General features: G+C 55.5%; 1 protein-coding gene across 2 annotated transcripts in view; it reads right to left on the bottom strand.

Annotated features, from left to right (window-relative positions):
- LOC142907961 (run domain Beclin-1-interacting and cysteine-rich domain-containing protein-like) overlaps positions 1–20,731 on the bottom strand; it is a 59,632-nt gene that overhangs the window by 19,502 nt on the left and 19,399 nt on the right. For both annotated transcript variants that reach the window (XM_076058007.1, XM_076058006.1), the window contains exons 7-13: positions 18,010–18,095; positions 15,676–15,901; positions 14,053–14,095; positions 12,156–12,282; positions 8,183–8,283; positions 1,044–1,108; positions 64–302 (exon numbers count right to left, since the gene is read on the bottom strand). In XM_076058007.1, coding sequence (XP_075914122.1) covers positions 64–302; positions 1,044–1,108; positions 8,183–8,283; positions 12,156–12,282; positions 14,053–14,095; positions 15,676–15,901; positions 18,010–18,095 — 887 coding nt within the window. The remainder of the gene's footprint in view (positions 1–63; positions 303–1,043; positions 1,109–8,182; positions 8,284–12,155; positions 12,283–14,052; positions 14,096–15,675; positions 15,902–18,009; positions 18,096–20,731) is intronic.

The raw sequence follows: 20,731 nt of genomic DNA on the forward strand, positions 1-20,731 counted from the left end.
TGGTATTGCTGTGGTAGTGTGCTGTGTGGTAGTGCCGCCGCCGCCGCCGCTGCCGCCCCGTACCCGCACGCCGCGCAGGGCCCGCACCCTCGTGTACAGGCCGGGGTGCAGCGCCCCCACGTCACAGAGGGGGTCCCCCGCGGCACGGCTGAGCAGCTCGCGGCCGTGTTCACTGACGGGGCGCGCCGAGAAGTCCCAGCGGCGCAGCACCAGGGCCGGCAGGGCGGCACGCGACCCCACGTGGCAGCAGGCGCAGAAGTAGCCGCCAGAGTACTCGCAGAAGCGCACCCGGCCTAGGAAGCCTGCCGGGGGCACGTGGCGGGGGCGGCGGTGGTGGGTGGTGAGTGGTGAGTGGGGGTGGTGGTGAGTGGGGGTGGTGGTGGTGGTGAGTGGGGGTGGTGGTGGTGAGTGGGGGTGGTGGTGAGTGGGGGTGGTGAGTGGGGGTAGTGGGGGTGGGTAGTGGGGGTGGTGGGGGCGGTGAGTGGGGGTGGTGGAGGTGGTGAGTGGGGGTGGTGGTGGTGAGTGGGGGTGGTGGTGAGTGGGGGTGGTGAGTGGGGGTAGTGGGGGTGGGTAGTGGGGGTGGTGGGGGCGGTGAGTGGGGGTGGTGGTGAGTGGGGGTGGTGAGTGGGGGTGGTGAGTGGGGGTGGTGGGGGTGGTGGCGAGTGGGGGCGGTGGTGGTGGTGGTGTTGATAGAGGTGATGGGGGTGGTGGTGATGGAGTGGATGGGGGTTGTGGAGATGGTGGTGGTGGTGTGGGTGGTGGTGGTGTAGGTGGTGGTGGTGGTGTGGGTGGTGGTGTGGGTGGTGGTGTGGGTGGTGGTGTAGGTGGTGGTGGTGGTGTGGGTGGTGGTGTGGGTGGTGGTGGTGGTGGTGATGGTAGTGGTGGTGACAAGAGATTGTGGTAGCGATGCGAGGTGGTGGGTGTCACGGACACACGGACGTACCAACTCGCACATCAACAACACCGATGGCTGTCACTCGCCGCTGAGCGGCGGTGTCGTCATCGCAGCGCTGGTGCCAGGCTAGGTGCACGCATTCACTCACCGGGCTCCACGCTGCGGCCGCATCCTGCACAGCGGTAATTCTGACTCGTGAGGATTTCCTTCTTCCTATCCAGAGACACGCAAACAAAGACGCCCCGTGCGTGTGTGTGTGTGTACACGTACGTCCGTGTGTGTACGTGTACGTGTGTGTGTGTATACGTACGTGTGTGTGTGTACACGTACGTCCGTGTGTGTACGTACGCGTGAGTGTGTGTACGTCCGTGTGTGTACGTACGTACGCGTGAGTGTGTGTACGTGTGTGTACGTACGTGTGTGTACGTACGTCTGAGTGTGTATATGTGAACGTACGTGTGTGTACGTACGTGTGTGTACGTACGTGTATGTGTACGAACGTGTGTGTACGTACGTGTGTGTATACGTACGTCCGTGTGTGTACGTACGTCCGTGTGTGTACGTACGTGTGAGTGTGTGTACGTACGTGTGTGTACGTACGGGTGAGGGTGTACGTGTGTGTACGTACGTGTGTACGTACGTGTGTGTGTACACGTACATCCGTGTGTGTACGTACGTGTGAGCGTGTGTACGTCCGTGTGTACGTACGTGTGAATGTGTACGTACATGTGAATGTGTACGTACGTGTGAATGTGAACGTACGTGAGTGTGTATGTGTACGTGTGTGTGTACGTACGGTCCGGCAAAACAACCCCCTACCTCCTCGCGGTGCCGGACGGGCAACTCTGTCGTGGACAGCGCTGTGGGGGGAGTTCCAATTTTGATTGGCTCCTCCCCTCATGGCATATGTGTCCACCACAGGGGCTAAACGGGGGTTCTGGACGGGTGCGAGGGGCTGGTAACCCCTCCACCTTCAATTAATTACCACAAAACCACGAATTAAACTGAAATATGTAACAACTAAGCTTGTGCCGGAGGCCCCGGGGGGCCAGGCGTCTATGACGTCTCCTGGCCAAACCCCAATTGGCGGAGCCAGGAGATTGAATACCTACCCTCGGGGCTACTCCAGAAACAACGAAAAGCCACTACGGGTGGCCACGTGGAATGTTCGAACGCTCACTGCAGAGGAGAGGCTGCCACTCCTCTGTCGGGAGCTGGACCGGTACCGCCTGGATCTATGCGGCATTCAGGAGGTCCGGTGGACCGGCTCTGGCTCCTGCCACCATGAGGGGTGGACAGTCCTCTACTCGGGGCAGCAGACTGCCAAACAACAGGGTGTGGGTCTTCTTTTGAACAAAAGAATGAAGGGGGCGTGGGAGCGTGGCGGTGAGGTGTGGGAAGCTGTAAGCCCCAGGCTACTTTGGGCTCGCCTTCCCATCAACCGGAGGCGAGGAATGGTGGTCGTGGTTACTTATGCCCCCACCGAAGATGAACATCCGTGGAGGGATGCAGGCAAAGCCGATGAGTCAGATGCCTTCTATGACCTCCTGTCACAGGTGCTGGCTAAAGTGGCCCCTCGGGATAGAGTCATCATGTTGGGTGACTTCAATGCCCGAGTTGGTCATGATACTGGCACCTGGTCTGGAGTGATTGGAGGGCATGGGCCAGATCAGCTCAATAACAACGGTAGAAGGCTGCTAGATTTTTGTGCAGCCCATGGGCTTGTAATTACCAACACGCTGTTCCGGCATCGGCGCATCCACACAACATCATGGATGCATGCCGGGTCCAAGCAAGAACATCTGCTGGACTACATAGTGACGGACCAGCGAATGCGAGCCCATGTCCTTGACACCAGGACCTACCGTGGAGCTGATCTGCCCTCTGACCATCGACTAGTCATCTGTAAGATGCGCCTGCCATTCTTCCACTCCGGTGGTGGGTGTACACCCAGGACCCCATTCCAACCTAAAGTGGCCTGGTCTCAGTTATCTGATGAAAGTTGCAAGCGAGAATTTCATCATCGCTTGCGGCTGGGATTGGCATCGTCCCCGACTCCTCCTGATGTCGAGGGTAAATGGGCGAGGTTTAGGACTGTGACTCATGCAGCTGCAATGGCTGCTTTGGGTACGCGGTCCAGACCTCCCCAGACACCCTGGATGACAGAGGAGTTGTTCAGGATGGTTGAGAAAAAGCGACAGGCCCACTGTCATCGGCTACAGAATCCCACGTCAGAGAATGAGGAGGCTTACCGCAGCCTTCGCTCGGAGGTTCGGAGAGCCGTGAGGCGCTGCAAGGATGGGTGGTGGTCGCGGGTTGCTGAGGAGATGGAGTCTGCCTCAGTGGCCCGTGATCACAAATCTCTATTTAACTCCATCAAAAAAGTAACCTGCAGCGCCACACCTATTACCATCATTAGGGGAAAAAACGGTGATCCAATTTCCGACCCCCAGGAACAGGTTCGCAGATTTGCTGAGCATTTCTGTGAGGTCCTGGGGGAGGGAAAATCCCTCAGCCAGGAAAACATCGTGGCACAAAGTGAGGATGACCCTGCTGAGGCTGCGGTGCCTCAAATATTGGATGAAGTCACCCCCTGTGAGTGGCTGGCTGAGGTGCCATCTGCTGAGGAAGTATTGAAGGCGATCCGGAGTCTGAGACCAGGAAAGGCAGCGGGCAGAGATGATCTCCCAAGCGAAATGCTGAGGGAGGGTGGCGTTTGTGCACAGACTGCCCTATATGACATCATAACAATAGTCTGGACCACTGGACGGGTTCCGCAGGATTGGAAGGATGCCCTGGTGGTCCTCCTTTTTAAGAAGGGGGACCGCACAGACTGTAACAACTACAGGGGCATCTCACTCCTCAGTGTGCCGGGAAAGGTCCTGGCAAGGATTATTCAGCATCGCCTTGCCAGGCACGCTGAGGAGAGGCTTGCGGAGCCCCAATGCGGTTTCAGGAAAGGGCGGTCCTGCACAGATGCCATATTTTCTGTCCGTCTGCTACAGCAGAGGTGTAGGGAATTCCAACAAGACCTACATCTCTGCTTTATTGACCTGGTCAAGGCCTATGATACCATCAGTAGGCCTGGGCTCTGGGTCGTTCTTCGTGCTTTTGGAGTACCTGACCCTCTGCTCACGATCATTAAGGACCTTCATGATGGTGAGCGGGCCCGGGTAAAACTACGTGGCCGGGAGTCAGAGCCATTCCCTGTACACCTTGGGGTGCGACAGGGATGTCCTCTGGCTCCCACATTATTTAACATCTATTTTGACCACGTAGTTCGTGAAGCCTTCAATCGCTATACCGGGGGAATCTCCATATGGTACAGATATAATGGGAGGCTAATCGATGCCCGGGTGCGGTCAAGGGATGGCTCCCTATTGCTCAACCACGTTATGTATGCTGATGACTTGGTAATAGCTGCTCAGTCAGAGGAGGAGTTGGAGACGCTGCTGCTGAGACTGGAGCGTGCCACTAAGAGGTGGGGCCTTACCATCAGCCCCACCAAAACTAAGCACCTGCCTGGGTATTTTGTACCATCGGACACTCCACCCCCACAACTCCCAATCGGTGATGGGGCAGTTGTGGAGAGAGTGGAGAGTTTCCCATACCTGGGCAGTGTGCTTATGACTGGCTCCAGTTTAACAGCAGAGGTCTCACTCCGAATCAGTCGAGCGGCAATATCTTTTCATCGGTTGCGTAACGCTGTGTGGAAGCTACCTGGTCTGTCGCTCCGCACTAAGCTTCAGGTCTTCTCGGCCACGGTCATTCCCTCCCTTCTCTACGCTTGCGAAACGTGGACCCCCCTAATGGAACATCTTCGCCGGTTAGAAACATTTAGGCTGACCTGCCTACGATCCATCCTGGGTTTAACCAGACTGGATTGTGTGAGGAGCTCACAAATCCTTGAAAGATCTGGGCAGGGTCCCATCGGTGAGCTCCTCCGGCAGGCAAGGCTGCGATGGCTGGGTCATGTAGCCCGCATGCCCAGCCACCGCATGCCGAAACAGCTTTTGTTTGGCCGGATTGAGGGGGCTAAGCGGGCGCGGCACGGGCTAGAGAAGAGATGGAGTGATGTGGTACAGAAGGACGTGGAGCTGAGTGGACTTGCCGATGACTGGTACCAGCGGTGTCAAGATCGGCCTCTGTGGAGGAGGCTCGTGAAGGATGCTACTGGGCAGTTGGAGGCAGTCGCCCTCCAACAACAACGGAGGGCAGAGGAGCGACGCTCACAACAGCGAGCGGAGCGCCGGGTGGCTAAAGCACAGCAGGTTGGCACAGTAGGGGGCACAGGTGGTGCATCAGCCAGTCATCTCAGTCAGTCGACCCGTGGCACCTGGGTCTGCCCCGTGACCTCCTGCCAGCGGGCGTTCGACACTTCACGTGGCCTCAGGGTGCACATAGCCTAGCACAAGCGTCGTGGTGACGTCACCGCCACTTAGTGGCGAATGGCGGTTGTTGTTGTGTACGTACGTGTGTGTGTGTGTGTACGTACGTGTGAGTGTGTATATGTGTGTACGTGTGTGTGTGTACGTACGTGTGAGTGTGAATATGTGTGTACGTGTGTACGTACGTGTGTACGTACGTGTGAGTGTGTGTGTGTGCGTACGTGTGTGTGTACGTACGTGTGAGTGTGTACGTGTGTGTACGTACGTGTGTGTGTACGTACGTGTATGTACGTACGTGTGTGTGTACGTACGTGTGTGTGTACGTACGTGTGTGTACGTACGTGTGAGTGTGTATATGTGTGTGTAGGTACTTGTGTGTGTGTACGTACGTGTGAGTGTGTACATACGTGTGTTTACGTACATGTGAGTGTGTATATGTGTGTGTACGTACGTCCGTGTGTACGTACTTGTGAGTGTGTACGTACGTGTGTGTGTGTACGTACGTGTGAGTGTGTACGTGTGTATGTACGTGTTTGTGTGTACGTGTGTGTATGTACGTGTTTGTGTGTACGTGTGTGTACGTACGTGTGTATGTGTACGTACGTGTGAGTGTTTACGTACGTGTGAGTGTGTATGTGTGTGTACGTAAGTGTGAGTGTGTACGTACGTGTGAGTGTGTACGTACGTGTGAGTGTGTACATACGCATGTGTGTGTGTACATACGTGTGAGTGTGTACGTACGTGCGAGTGTGTATATGTGTGTGTACATACGTGTGAGTTTGTATGTGTATGTACGTGTGAGTGTGTACGTACGTGTGAGTGTGTACGTGTGTACGTACGTGTGAGTGTGTATATGTGTGTGTACATACGTGTGAGTGTGTACGTACGTGTGTGTGTATACGTACGTGTGAGTGTGTATATGTGTGTACGTACGTGTACGTACGTGTACGTACGTGTGTGTGTGTACGTACGTGTGAGTGTGTATATGTGTGTACGTACGTGTGAGTGTGTATGTGTGTTTACGTACGTCCGTGTGTACGTACGTGTGAGTGTGTACGTACGCGTGTGTGTGTATACGTACGTGTGAGTGTGCACGTGTGTGTACGTACGTGTTTGCGTGTGTACGTACGTGTTTGTGTGTACGTGTGTGTACGTACGTGTTTGTGTGTACGTACGTGTGTATGTGTATGTACGTGTGAGTGTTTACGTACGTGTGTGTGTACATGTGTGTGTACGTAAGTGTGAGCGTGTACGTACGTGTGAGTGTGTACGTGTGTGTACCAACGTGTGTGTACCAACGTGTGTGTACGTACGTGTGTGTACGTACGTGAGTGTGTATATGTGTGTGTACGTACGTGTGTGTACGTACGTGTGAGTGTGTACGTACGTGTGTGTACGTGATACCATCAGTAGGCCTGGGCTCTGGGTTGTTCTTCTTGCTTTTGGAGTCCCTGACCCTCTGCTCACGATCATTAAGGACCTTCAGGATGGTGAGCGGGCCCGGGTAAAACTACGTGGCCGGGAGTCAGAGCCATTCCCTGTACACCTTGGGGTGGGACAGGGATGTCCTCTGGCTCCCACATTATTTAACATCTATTTTGACCACGTAGTTCTTGAAGCCTTCAATAGCTGTACCGGGGGAATCTCCATATAGCACAGATATAATGGCAGGCTGATCGATGCCCGGGTGCGGTCAAGGGATGGTTCCCTATTGCTCAACCACGTTATGTATGCCGATGACTTGGTAATAGCCGCTCATTCAGAGGAGGAGTTGGAGATGCTGCTGCTGAGACTGGAGCGTGCCACTAAGAGGTGGGGCCTTACCATCAGCCCCACCAAAACTAAGCACCTGCCTGGGTATTTTGTACCATCGGACACTCCACCCCCACAACTCCCAATCGGTGATGGGGCAGTTGTGGAGAGAGTGGAGAGTTTCCCATACCTGGGCAGTGTGCTTATGACTGGCTCCAGTTTAACAGCAGAGGTCTCACTCCAAATCAGTGAAGCGGCAATATCTTTTCATCGGTTGCGTAACGCTGTGTGGAAGCTACCTGGTCTGTCGCTCCGCACTAAGCTTCAGGTCTTCTCGGCCACGGTCATTCCCTCCCTTCTCTACGCTTGTGAAATGTGGACCCCCTTAATGAAACATCTTCGCCGGTTAGAAACATTTAGGCTGGCCTGCCTACGATCCATCCTGGGTTTAACCAGACTGGATTGTGTGAGGAGCTCACAAATCCTTGAAAGATCTGGGCAAGGTTCCATCGGTGAGCTCCTCCGGCAGGCAAGGCTGCGATGGCTGGGTCATGTAGCCCGCATGCCCAGCCACCGCATGCCGAAACAGCTTTTGTTTGGCCGGATTGAGGGGGCTAAGCGGGCGCGGCACGGGCTAGAGAAGAGATGGAGTGATGTGGTACAGGAGGACGTGGAGCTGAGTGGACTTGCCGATGACTGGTACCAGCGGTGTCAAGATCGGCCTCTGTGGAGGAGGCTCGTGAAGGACGCTACTGGGCAGTTGGAGGCAGTCGCCCTCCAACAACAACGGAGGACGGAGGAGCGACGCTCACAACAGCGAGCGGAGCGCCGGGTGGCTAAAGCACAGCAGGTTGGCACAGTAGGGGGCACAGGTGGTGCATCAGCCAGTCATCTCAGTCATCTCAATCAGTCGACCCGTGGCACCTGGGTCTGCCCCGTGACCTCCTGCCAGCGGGCGTTCGACACTTCACGTGGCCTCAGGGTGCACAAAGCCTGGCACAATCGTCGTGGTGACGTCACCGCTACTTAGTGGCGAATGGCGGTTGTTGTTGTATGTGTGTATGTGTGTGTGTATGTGTGTGTGTACGTGTGTATGTGCGTGTGTTTGTGTACGTGTGTGTGTGTGTACGTGTGCGTGTCCACCTACGAGAGTTTGGGGTGCATGTGGAAGATGATCTGTGGTGGAGGCGGCTTCCACCCTCCGCTCTCCCCATGCTCATCCGCAGACGTGGAGCCCAGACACAAGGCCTTGAGACACAGACAAAGGTCCCCCATGTAACCTCTAACAGGCTGTAGGGGCAAGTGCTGTTAGCGAGCAGCACCTGTGAAGGTAGACACAGACAAAGGTCCCCCGTGTAGCCTCTAACAGGCTGTAGGGGCAAGTGCTGTTAGTAGCGAGTAGCAGCAGCACCTGTGAAGGTAGACAGAGACAAAGGTCCCCCGTGTAGCCTCTAACAGACTGTAGGGGCAAGTGCTGTTAGTAGCGAGTAGCAGCACCTGTGAAGGTAGACACAAATAAAGGTCCCCCGTGTAGCCTCTAACAGGCTGTAGGGGCAAGGGCTGTGAGTAGCGAGTATCAGCAGCACCTGTGAAGGTAGACACAGACAAAGGTCCCCCATGTAGCCTCTAACAGGCTGTAGGGGCAAGTGCTGTTAGCGAGCAGCACCTGTGAAGGTAGACACAGACAAAGGTCCCCCGTGTAGACTCTAACAGGCTGTGGGCCAGCAAGCCAGAGTCAGAATGTTGACGTAGACCGAACGGAGGAATCTGATGAGCTGTGAGGCTCTTTGTCACAGATGTGCAGCGAGGTACAAAAGTGAGTGGGTCAGCGAAAAGTTGTGTGTGCGTGTGTGAGTGTGTGAGTGAGTGAGTGTGTGAGTGAGTGGGTGGGTGAGTGTGTGAGTGAGTGTGTGAGTGTGTGAGTGAGTGGGTGAGTGTGTGAGTGGGTGAGTGTGTGAGTGTGTGAGTGAGTGTGTGAGTGAGTGTGTGCGTGGGTGAGTGTGTGAGTGGGTGGGTGAGTGGGTGAGTGTGTGAGTGAGTGTGTGAGTGTGTGAAAGGGTGAGTGTGTGAGTGAGTGTGTGCGTGGGTGAGTGTGTGCGTGGGTGAGTGTGTGAGGGGGTGGGTGTGTGAGTGGGTGGGTGAGTGGGTGAGTGGGTGAGTGTGTGAGTGAGTGTGTGAGTGTGTGAGTGCGTGGGTGAGTGAGTGAGTGTGTGAGTGGGTGAGTGAGTGAGTGTGTGAGTGAGTGTGTGAGTGCGTGGGTGAGTGAGTGAGTGTGTGAGTGTGTGAGTGTGTGAGTGGGTGGGTGAGTGGGTGAGTGTGTGAGTGAGTGTGTGAGTGAGTGAGTGTGTGAGTGTGTGAGTGAGTGTGTGAGTGAGTGAGTGCGTGGGTGAGTGTGTGAGTGAGTGTGTGAGTGTGTGAGTGAGTGAGTGTGTGCGTGGGTGAGTGTGTGAGTGAGTGTGTGGGTGAGTGTGTGAGTGTGTGAGTGTGTGCGTGGGTGAGTGTGTGAGTGATTGTGTGCGTGGGTGAGTGAGTGTGTGATTGAGTGTGTGCGTGGGTGAGTGAGTGAGTGTGTGAGTGATTGATTGAGTGAGTGTGTGCGTGGGTGAGTGTGTGAGTGAGTGTGTGCGTGGGTGAGTGAGTGAGTGAGTGTGTGGGTGAGTGAGTGTGTGATTGAGTGTGTGCGTGGGTGAGTGTGTGAGTGAGTGAGTGCGTGTGTGCGTGGGTGAGTGTGTGAGTGAGTGAGTGTGTGAGTGAGTGAGTGTGTGGGTGAGTGTGTGATTGAGTGAGTGATTGAGTGAGTGTGTGCGTGGGTGAGTGAGTGAGTGAGTGATTGAGTGAGTGTGTGCGTGATTGTGTGAGTGAGTGAGTGTGTGCGTGGGTGAGTGAGTGAGTGAGTGCGTGGGTGAGTGAGTGTGTGAGTGAGTGAGTGTGTGAGTGAGTGTGTGGGTGAGTGTGTGATTGAGTTAGTGATTGAGTGAGTGTGTGCGTGGGTGAGTGAGTGTGTGCGTGATTGTGTGAGTGAGTGAGTGAGTGTGCGAGCGAGTGTGTGAGTGAGTGTGTGAATGAGCGTGCGAGTGAGTGGGCATGTGTGTGAGTGAGCAAGTGAGTGAGCGAGTGAGAGTGAGTGTGCGAGTGAGTTAGTGAGCGAGCGAGAGTGATTGAGTTTGAGCGAGTGAGTGAGTGTGTGAGTGAGTGTGTGAGTGTGTGAGTGTGTGAGTGAATGTGCGAGTGAGTGTGCGAGAGTGAGTGAGCGAGCGAGCAAGCAAGAGTGAGTGAGTGGTGAGCGAGAGTGAGTGAGTGAGCGAGAGTGAGTGAGTGAGTGAGTGTGAGAGTGTGAGAGTGAGTGTGCGAATGAGTGAGCCAGTGAGTGAGCGAGCGAGAGTGAGTGAGCGAGTGAGTGAGTGAGCGAGCGAGAGTGAGTGTGAGAGTGTGCGAGTGAGTGAGCGAGCGAGAGTGAGCGAGCGAGAATGAGTGAGCGAGCGAGAGTGAGTGAGCGAGTGAATGAGCGAGCGAGAGTGAGTGAGTGAGCGAGCGAGAGTGAATGAGTGCGTGTGAGAGTGTGAGAGTGAGCGAGTGAGAGTGAGTGAGTGTTGAGTGAGTGAGTGTGAGTGAGTGAGGGTGAGTGAGTGAGTGTGATGAGTGTGAGTGAGTGAGAGTGAGCGAGCGAGCGAGAGTGAGCGAGTGAGAGTGAGTGTGAGAGTGTGCGAGTGAGTGACCCAGTGAGTGAGCGAGCGAGAATGAGTGAGTGAGCGACCGAGAGTGAGTGTGAGAGTGAGTGAGTGATAGTGAGTGTGCGAGTGTGCGAGTGTGTGAGTGTGTGAGTGAGTGTGAGTGAGCGAATGAGTGTGCGAGTGAGCGAGTGTGTGAGTGTGTGAGTGAGCGAGAGTGAGTGAGTGAGTGAGCGACAGTGAGTGAGTGAGTGAGCGAGTGAGTGTGCGAGTGAGTGAGCGAGTGAGTGAGTGAGTGTGTGAGTGAGCGAGTGAGAGTGTGCGAGTGTGAGAGTGAGTGAACGAGTGAGTGAGCGAGCGTGAGTAAGTGAACGAGTGAGTGAGCGAGCGTGAGCGAGTGAGTGTATGAGTAAGTGAGCGACAGTGAGTGAGTGAGCGAGTGAGAGTGAGTGAGCGAGTGAGTATGCGAGTGAGTGAGCGAGTGAGTGAGTGAGTGTGCGAGTGAGTGAGCGAGTGTGTGAGTGAGAATGTGTAAGTGAGCGAGTGTGTGAGTGTGTGAGTGTGTGAGTGAGCAAGTGTGCGAGTGTGTGAGTGAGCGTGAGCGAGTGAGAGCGAGTGAGATTGAGTGTGCGAGTGAGTGAGCGAGTGTGTGAGTGTGTGAGTAAGTGAGTGAGTGAGCGAGCGAGAGTGAGTGAGTGAGTGAGTGTGCGAGTGAGTGAGCGAGTGCGTGAGTGTGTGAGTGAGTGAGTGAGTGTGTGAGTGAGTGAGCGTGCGTGTGAGCGGAGCGTGCGGGTGGGCGAGTGAGTGAGCGAGTGAGCGAGCGAGAGTGAGTGTGCGAGCGAGTGAGTGAGTGAGTGAGCGGGCGGGCGAGCGAGCGAGCGAGTGAGTGAGCGAGCGTGCGAGTGAGTGAGCGAGCGAGAGTGAGTGTGTGCGAGTGAGCGAGTGAGCGAGCGAGAGTGTGTGAGTGAGTGAGAGGGAGTGTGTGAGCGAGCGAGAGTGAGTGCGTGAGCGAGTGTGCGAGTGAGTGAGCGAGTGCGTGAGTGTGTGAGTGAGTGTGTGAGTGAGTGAGTGTGTGCGTGGGTGAGTGATTGAGTGTGCGAGTGAGTGAGTGAGCGAGCGAGCGAGCGAGCGAAATGAGTGTGCGGGCGAGTGAGTGAGCGAGCTAGAGTGCGAGTGAGTGAGCGAGAGTGGGTGAGTGAGTGAGTGAGAGTGGGTGAGTGAGTGAGTGAGCGAGCGAGTGAGCGAGCAAGCGAGTGAGTGAGCGAGCGAGAGTGAGCGTGCGAGTGAGTGAGTGAGCGAGCGAGAGTGAGTGAGTGTGTGCGTGAGTGAGCGAGTGAGCGAGCGAGAGTGAGTGTGTGAGTGAGTGAGAGGGAGTGTGTGAGCGAGCGAGAGTGAGTGAGTGCGTGAGCGAGCGAGCGAGCGAGCGAGCGTTGTCCAGGCGAGCCCCGTCACCTGCTGCCCCAGCAGTGCGTGCCCGATGCGGTCGGCCGTGGCGCCGGGAAGCCGCAGCCTCTGGAGGTGTCTCAGCAGCTGCGTCGCAACGGCCCTGGCCGAGCCCCGGCTGCAAGGGAGCGGCAGCCTGGGGGCAACCGAGGCAGAGGGGAGGCAAGCGCTGGGCACGAGTGCACCGATGCACAGGGACAGCTGCCGCTGGGGGTGCCCCTAGGCTAGACCCCACACACAGCAGCAGTCAATCACCACCACCCACTACTACTGACAGACTGATGCACAGGGACAGCTGCCACTGGGGGTGCCCCTAGGCTAGACCCCACACACAGCAGTCAATCATCACCACCCCTACTACTGACAGACTGATGCACAGGGACAGCTGCCACTGGGGGTGCCCCTAGGCTAGACCCCACACACAGCAGTCAATCATCACCACCCCTACTACTGACAGACTGATGTACAGGGACAGCTGCCACTGGGGGTGCCCCTAGGCTAGACCCACACAGCAGTCAACCATCACCACCCACCCCCCCCTCTATAGGCAGCAGACCGGGCGTGCAGTTTCCTTCTCCGAAAAGACGATGACGGTGGTGGTTGGTGGTGGCGATGATGGTGGTGGTGGCGATGATGGTGGTGGTGGCGATGATGGTGGTGGTGGCGATGATGGTGGTGGTTGGTGGTGGCGATGATGGTGGTGGTGGCGATGATGGTGGTGGTGGCGATGATGGTGGTGGTTGGTGGTGGCGATGATGGTGGTGGTGGTGGCGATGATGGTGGTGGTGGCGATGATGGTGGTTGGTGGTGGCGATGATGGTGGTGGTTGGTGGTGGCGATGATGGTGGTGGTGGCGATGATGGTGGTTGGTGGTGGCGATGATGGTGGTGGTTGGTGGTGGCGATGATGGTGGTGGTGGCGATGATGGTGGTGGTGGTTGGTGGTGGCGATGATGGTGATGGTGGTGGTGGCGATGATGGTGGTGGTTGGTGGCGATGATGGTGGTGGTGGTGGCGATGATGGTGGTGGTGGTGGCGATGATGGTGGTGGTGGTGGCGATGATGGTGGTGGTGGTGGCGATGATGGTGGTGGTTGGTGGTGGCGATGATGGTGGTGGTGGCGATGATGGTGGTGGTGGTTGGTGGTGGCGATGATGGTGGTGGTGGCGATGATGGTGGTGGTGGCGATAATGGTGGTGGTTGGTGGTGGCGATGATGGTGGTGGTTGGTGATGGCGATGATGGCGGTGTGATGGCGGTGTGATGCTGGTGATGGCGGTGATGGCGATGATGCTGGTGATGGCGGTGATGGCGATGATGGCGGTGATGGCGGTGATGCTGGTGATGGCGATGATGGAGATGATGGCAATGATGCTGGTGATGGCGGTGATGGCGATGATGGTGATGATGGCGGTGATGCTAGTGATGGCGATGATGGCGGTGTGATGGCGGTGTGATGCTGCTGATGGCGGTGATGGCGATGATGCTGGTGATGGCGGTGATGGCGATGATGGCGGTGATGGCGGTGATGCTAGTGATGGCGGTGATGGCGATGATGGCGATGATGCTGGTGATGGCGGTGATGGCGATGATGGCGGTGATGGCGATGATGGCGATGATGCTGGTGATGGCGATGATGGCAATGATGCTGGTGATGGCGGTGATGGCGATGATGGCGGTGATGGCGGTGATGCTGGTGATGGCGATGATGGCGGTGTGATGGCCATGATGGCGATGATGGCGGTGTGATGCTGGTGATGCCGGTGATGGCGATGATGGCGGTGTGATGGCGATGATGGCGATGATGGCGATGATAGCGGTGTGATGGTGATGCTGGTGATGATGGCGATGATGGTGATGCTGGTGATGATGGCGATGTTGCTGGTGATGGCGATGTTCAGTACTCACATAGCCAAGAGGTCGGGTCCTGACATCATGCGACTCCGTGGGCCTGCTCAAAACGACACGCGTGGCACACACGTGACACACACGTGACACACACGTGGCACATGACACACACGTGGCACACACGTGACACACACACATGACACACACACGTGAGACACACACGTGGCACACACGTGACACACACACGTGACACACACACGTGACACACACGTGGCACACACGTGACACACACGTGACACACACGTGGCACGTGACACACACGTGGCACACACGTGGCACGTGACACACACACGTGGCACGTGACACACACGTGACACACACACGTGGCACGTGACACACACACGTGACACACACGTGGCACACACGTGACACACACGTGACACACACGTGGCACGTGACACACACGTGGCACACACGTGGCACACGACACACACGTGGCACACACGTGGCACGTGACACACACACGTGGCACGTGACACACACGTGACACACACACGTGGCACGTGACACACACACGTGACACACACACGTGACACACACACGTGACACACACGTGGCACGTGACACACACGTGGCACACACGTGGCACACGACACACACGTGGCACACACGTGGCACACACGTGGCACGTGACACACACACGTGGCACGTGACACACACGTGACACACACACGTGGCACGTGACACACACACGTGACACACACACGTGACACACACGTGACACACACACGTGTCACCGCTGCCGTGTTGATGCTGCTACTTCTGCTGCTGACAACGCTGCCGCTGGTGACGGCGGCTGCTGATGACGATGACAATGATGCTGATGATGATGCTGATGACACTGATGACGATGCTGATGACACTGATGACGATGACGAAGCTGATGACGATGCTGATGACGATGCTGATGACACTGATGACGATGATGAAGCTGATGACGATGATGACGATTATGAAGCTGATGAAGGTGATGACGATGACACTGATGACACTGATGACGATGCTGATGACACTGATGAAGGTGATGACGATGACGATGCTGATGACACTGATGAAGGTGATGACGATGACGATGACACTGATGAAGGTGATGACGATGACTCTGAAGAAGGTGATGATGATGACGATGATGATGACACTGATGACAATGACACTGATGAAGGTGATGACACTGATGACGATGATGACACTGATGACACTGATGAAGATGATGACGATGACACTGATGAAGGTGATGACGATGACGATGATGAAGGTGATGACGATGACGAAGGTGATGATGATGACGATGACACTGATGAAGGTGATGACGATGACACTGATGACAATGACGATGATGAAGCTGATGACACTGATGACGATGATGAAGCTGATGACACTGATGAAGCTGATGACGATGATAACACTGATGACACTGATGAAGGTGATGACGATGACGATGCTGATGACGATGATGACACTGATGACACTGATGAAGCTGATGACGATGACGATGCTGATGACACTGATGACACTGATGAAGGTGATGACGATGACGATGCTGATGACGATGATGAAGCTGATGATGATGACGATGCTGATGACACTGATGACACTGATGAGACTGATGACGATGACACTCACTTGCATTTGAATGAGCGTCCAGCCCATCCACAACCTCTTCCTCCTCGTCGTCGTCCTCCTCCTCCTCGTCGTCCTCCTCCTCCTCGTCCTCCTCCTCCTCCTCCTCGTCATCATAGCCGTCCACCTCCCCCGTGCGCCCCAGCCCCTCGTCGTCCTCCGCCGAGCTGCACTTGATGAGTTCGATCACGGTCATGAGGGCATCAGACAGTGAGAAGTGGGCGTTCTCCTGGGGGGGAGAGAGGGCACGGGTGATGGCATCACGCAAGACCATCGCCACCAATGCCACCACCACCACCAACAACAACAACACAACAACAACACAACAACACAACAACAACAACACCAACAACATCAACAACAACCGCCACTCGCCACTAAGTGGCGGTGACGTCACCACGACGCTTGTGCCAGGCCATGTGCACCCTGAGGCCACGTGAAGTGTCGAACGCCCGCTGGCAGGAGGTCACGGGGCAGACCCAGCAGGTGCCACGGGTCGACTGACTGAGATGACTGGCTGATGCACCACCTGTGCCCCCTACTGTGCCAATCCGCTGTTCTTTAGCCACCCGGCGCTCCGCTCGTTGTTGCGAGCGTCGCTCCTCCGCCCTCCGTTGTTGTTGGAGGGCGACTGCCTCCAACTGCCCAGTAGCATCCTTCACGAGCCTCCTCCACACAGGCCGATCTTGACACCGCTGGTACCAGTCATCGGCAAGTCCACTCAGCTCCACGTCCTCCTGTACCACATCACTCCATCTCTTCTCTAGCCCGTGCCGCGCCCGCTTAGCCCCCTCAATCCGGCCGAACAAAAGCTGTTTCGGCATGCGGTGGCTGGGCATGCGGGCTACTTGACCCAGCCAACGCAGCCTTGCCTGCCGGAGGAGCTCACCAATGGAACCTTGCCCAGATCTTTCAAGGATTTGTGAGCTCCTCACACAATCCAGCCTGGTTAAACCCAGGATGGATCGTAGGCAGGCTACCCTAAATGTTTCTAACCGGCGAAGATGTTCCATTAGGGGGGTCCACGTTTCGCAAGCGTAGAGAAGGGAGGGAATAACCGTGGCCGAGAAGACCCGAAGCTTCATATGGAGCGACAGACCAGGTAGCTTCCACACAGCGTTACGCAACCGATGAAAAGATATTGCCGCTCGACTGATTCGGAGTGAGACCTCTGCTGTTAAACTGGAGCCGGTCATAAGCACAATGCCCAGGTTTGGAAAACTCTCCACTCTCTCCACAACTGCCCCATCACCGATTGGGAGTTGTGGGGGTGGAGTGTCCGATGGCACAAAATACCCAGGCAGGTGCTTAGTTTTGGTGGGACTGATGGTAAGGCCCCACCTCTTAGTGGCAAGCTCCAGGTTCAGCAGCAGCGTCTCCAACTCCTCCTCTGAATGAGCAGCTATTACCAAATCATCAGCATACATAACGTGGTTGAGCAATAGGGAGCCATCCCTTGACCATACCCGGGCATCGATCAGCCTCCCATTATATCTGTACCATATGGAGATTCCCCCGGTACAGCTATTGAAGGCTTCACGAACTACGTGGTCAAAATAGATGTTAAATAATGTGGGAGCCAGAGGACATCCCTGTCGCACCCCAAGGTGTACAGGGAATGGCTCCGACTCCCGGCCACGTAGTTTTACCCGGGCCCGCTCACCATCATGAAGGGCCTTAATGATCGTGAGCAGAGGGTCAGGTACTAATCCAAAAGCACGAAGAACAACCCAGAGCCCAGGCCTACTGATGGTATCATAGGCCTTGACCAGGTCAATAAAGCAGAGATGTAGGTCCTGCTGGAATTCCCTACACCTCTGCTGGAGCAGACGGACAGAAAATATGGCATCTGTGCAGGTACCACCCTTTCCTGAAACCGCATTGGGGCTCCGCAAGCCTCTCCTCAGCGTGCCTGGCGAGGCGATGTTGAATAATCCTTGCCAGGACCTAGCCTTATCAGACCGTTGGGGAAAGTGCTGTTAAGCGAGCACCTACAAAGGCCGACACGGCACACGGGGTGGGTGAGGTGGCCAGCACCACGCCCGGCCGCCTTTGTCTCCCCAGTGGCGATGTTTACACACCGCACCAGGTGCTCGTTTGAGGCTGAGTCGATCTAGGGGAGGCCCAGGACCGTTTCAGATAATCGTCACCGGTGGTGTTGGTGGCCGTGAGCGGGAGTCGAACCAGGGTGGCCGGGTTCGTAGCGCAGCGTAGCGCTAACCACTACACCCACCGCTCCCCACCACCACCGTCAACGCCGCCATCGCCACCGCCGCTACCACCACCGCCGCCACCACCACCACCACCACCGCCACCGCCATCGCCGCCAGACCTCACCTTGTCGAGGTCGGCGCAGCTCCCATGATGCTGTGCGGCGAGGATGTCCAGGAGCTCGTGAGTGCGGTCCAATGGCGGCTTCACCACTGTCAACATCACCATCATCATCACCATCAACATCACCATCGTCTTCGCCATCATCTTCGCCATCATCTTCACCATCATCGCCGGCATCATCATCACTATCAGCATCATCATCACTATCAGCATCATCATCATCATCATCACTATCAGCATCATCACCATCAACATCACCATCATCTTCGCCATCATCTTCACCATCATCGCCGGCATCATCATCATCATCACTATCAGCATCATCATCACCATCAGCATCATCATCATCACCATCATCATCATCACCATCATCATCATCACCATCATCATCACCATCAACATCACCATCGTCTTCGCCATCATCTTCACCATCATCGCCGGCATCATCATCACTATCAGCATCATCATCATGACCATCAGCATCATCATCATCACCATCAGCATCATCATCACCATCAGCATCATCAGCATAATCCACATCATCCACTATCATCATCATCAACATCATTACCTTCATCGCCAGGATCATCATCAGCATCAGCATCATCATCCCATGCATGACAAAGACCACCACCTATGAAGGCCGGCACGGTGGCCAGCTCCAAGCCCGACCTCCTTACACTCACTCACACTCACTCACTCACACTCACTCACTCACACTCACTCACTCACTCACACTCACTCACACTCACTCACACTCACTCACTCACTCACACTCACTCACTCACACTCAATCACTCACCCTCACTCACTCACACTCACTCATTCACTCACACTCACTCACTCACCCTCACTCACTCACACTCACTCAACACTCACTCAACACTCACTCACTCACTCACCCTCACTCACTCACACTCACTCACTCAACACTCACTCACTCACCCTCACTCACTTACCCTCACTCACTCACACACTCAATACTCACTCTCACTCACTCAACACTCACTCACTCTCACTCACTCAGCACTCACTCACTCAACACTCACTCGCTCACTCACCCTCACTCACTCACTCACTCTCACACACTCACTCTCACACTCTCACTCACCCTCACTCACTCACTCACCCTCACTCACTCTCACACTCTCATTCACTCACTCAACACTCACTCACTCACCCTCACTCACTCACTCTCACACACCCTCACTCACTCACTCAACACTCACTCACTCAACACTCACTCACCTTCACTCACTCACGCTCACTCACTCAACACTCACTCACTCACACTCACTCACTCAACACTCACTCAACAATCACTCACTCACTCAACACTCACTCACTCACTCACACACTCATTCACTCACCCTCACTCACTCACACTCACTCACTCATCCTCACTCACTCACACTCACTCACTCACCCTCACCCACTCACAAAAGACAAAGACAAAGATCCCCCGTATAGCCTTAACAGACTGTAGGGGCAAGTGCTGTTAGCGAGCACCTACTCACTCACTCACTCTCACTCACTCACTTACCCTCACTCACTCACACTCACTCACTCACACACTCAACACTCACTCTCACTCACTCACTCACCCTCACTCACTCAACACTCACTCACTCAACACTCACTTACTCACCCTTACTCACACTCACTCAGTCACCCTCACTCACTCACTCTCACTCACCCACTCACCCTCACCCACTCACCCTCACTCACTCACTCAACACTCACTCACCCTCACCCACTCACACTCACGCACTCACACTCACTCACTCACCCTCACTCACTTACCCTCACTCACTCACACTCACTCACTCACACACTCACTCACCCTCCCTCACTCTCACACACTCACCCTCCCTCACTCACTCTCACACTCTCACTCACTCACTCAACACTCACTCTCACTCACTCACTCACCCTCACTCACTTAACACTCATTCACTCAACACTCACTTACTCACCCTTACTCACACTCACTCAGTCACCCTCACTCACTCACTCTCACTCACCCCCTCACCCACTCACCCTCACTCACTCTCACTCAACACTCACTCACTCAACACTCACTCACTCACTCAACACTCACTCACTCACCCTCACTCACTCACTCTCACACTATCACTCACCCTTACTCACTCACCCTCACTCCCTCACTCACTCTCATACTCTCACTCACCCTTACTCACTCACCCTCACTCACTCACTCTCATACTCTCACTTACCCTCACTCCCTCACACTCACTCACTCACTCACCCTCACTCACCCTCTCTCACTCACCCTCATTCACTCACCCTCACTCACCCTCACACACTCACCCTCACTCACCCTCACTCACCCACACTCACCCACACTCACCCACGCTCACTGCAGAACAGGGGCTGAACACACACACACACACGCACACACACGCACACACTCACACACACACACTCGCACACACACACGCACACACTCGCACACACACACACACGCTCGCACACACACACACTCGCACACACACACACACCCACGCACACACACTCACACACACACACACTCGCACACACACACGCACACTCGCACACACACTCGCACACACACTCGCACACACACTCGCACACACACTCGCACACACACACACACACGCACACTCGCACACACACACACACACTCGCACACCCACCCACACACACACACTCACCACAGACGCCCCACACTCGCAGAGTCAAA

This window comes from Petromyzon marinus, assembly GCF_048934315.1.
Source record: "Petromyzon marinus isolate PM22_M1 ecotype Great Lakes invasive population chromosome 67 unlocalized genomic scaffold, UKy_Petmar_22M1.pri1.0 chr67_unloc.4, whole genome shotgun sequence".
Taxonomy (NCBI): domain Eukaryota; kingdom Metazoa; phylum Chordata; class Hyperoartia; order Petromyzontiformes; family Petromyzontidae; genus Petromyzon; species Petromyzon marinus.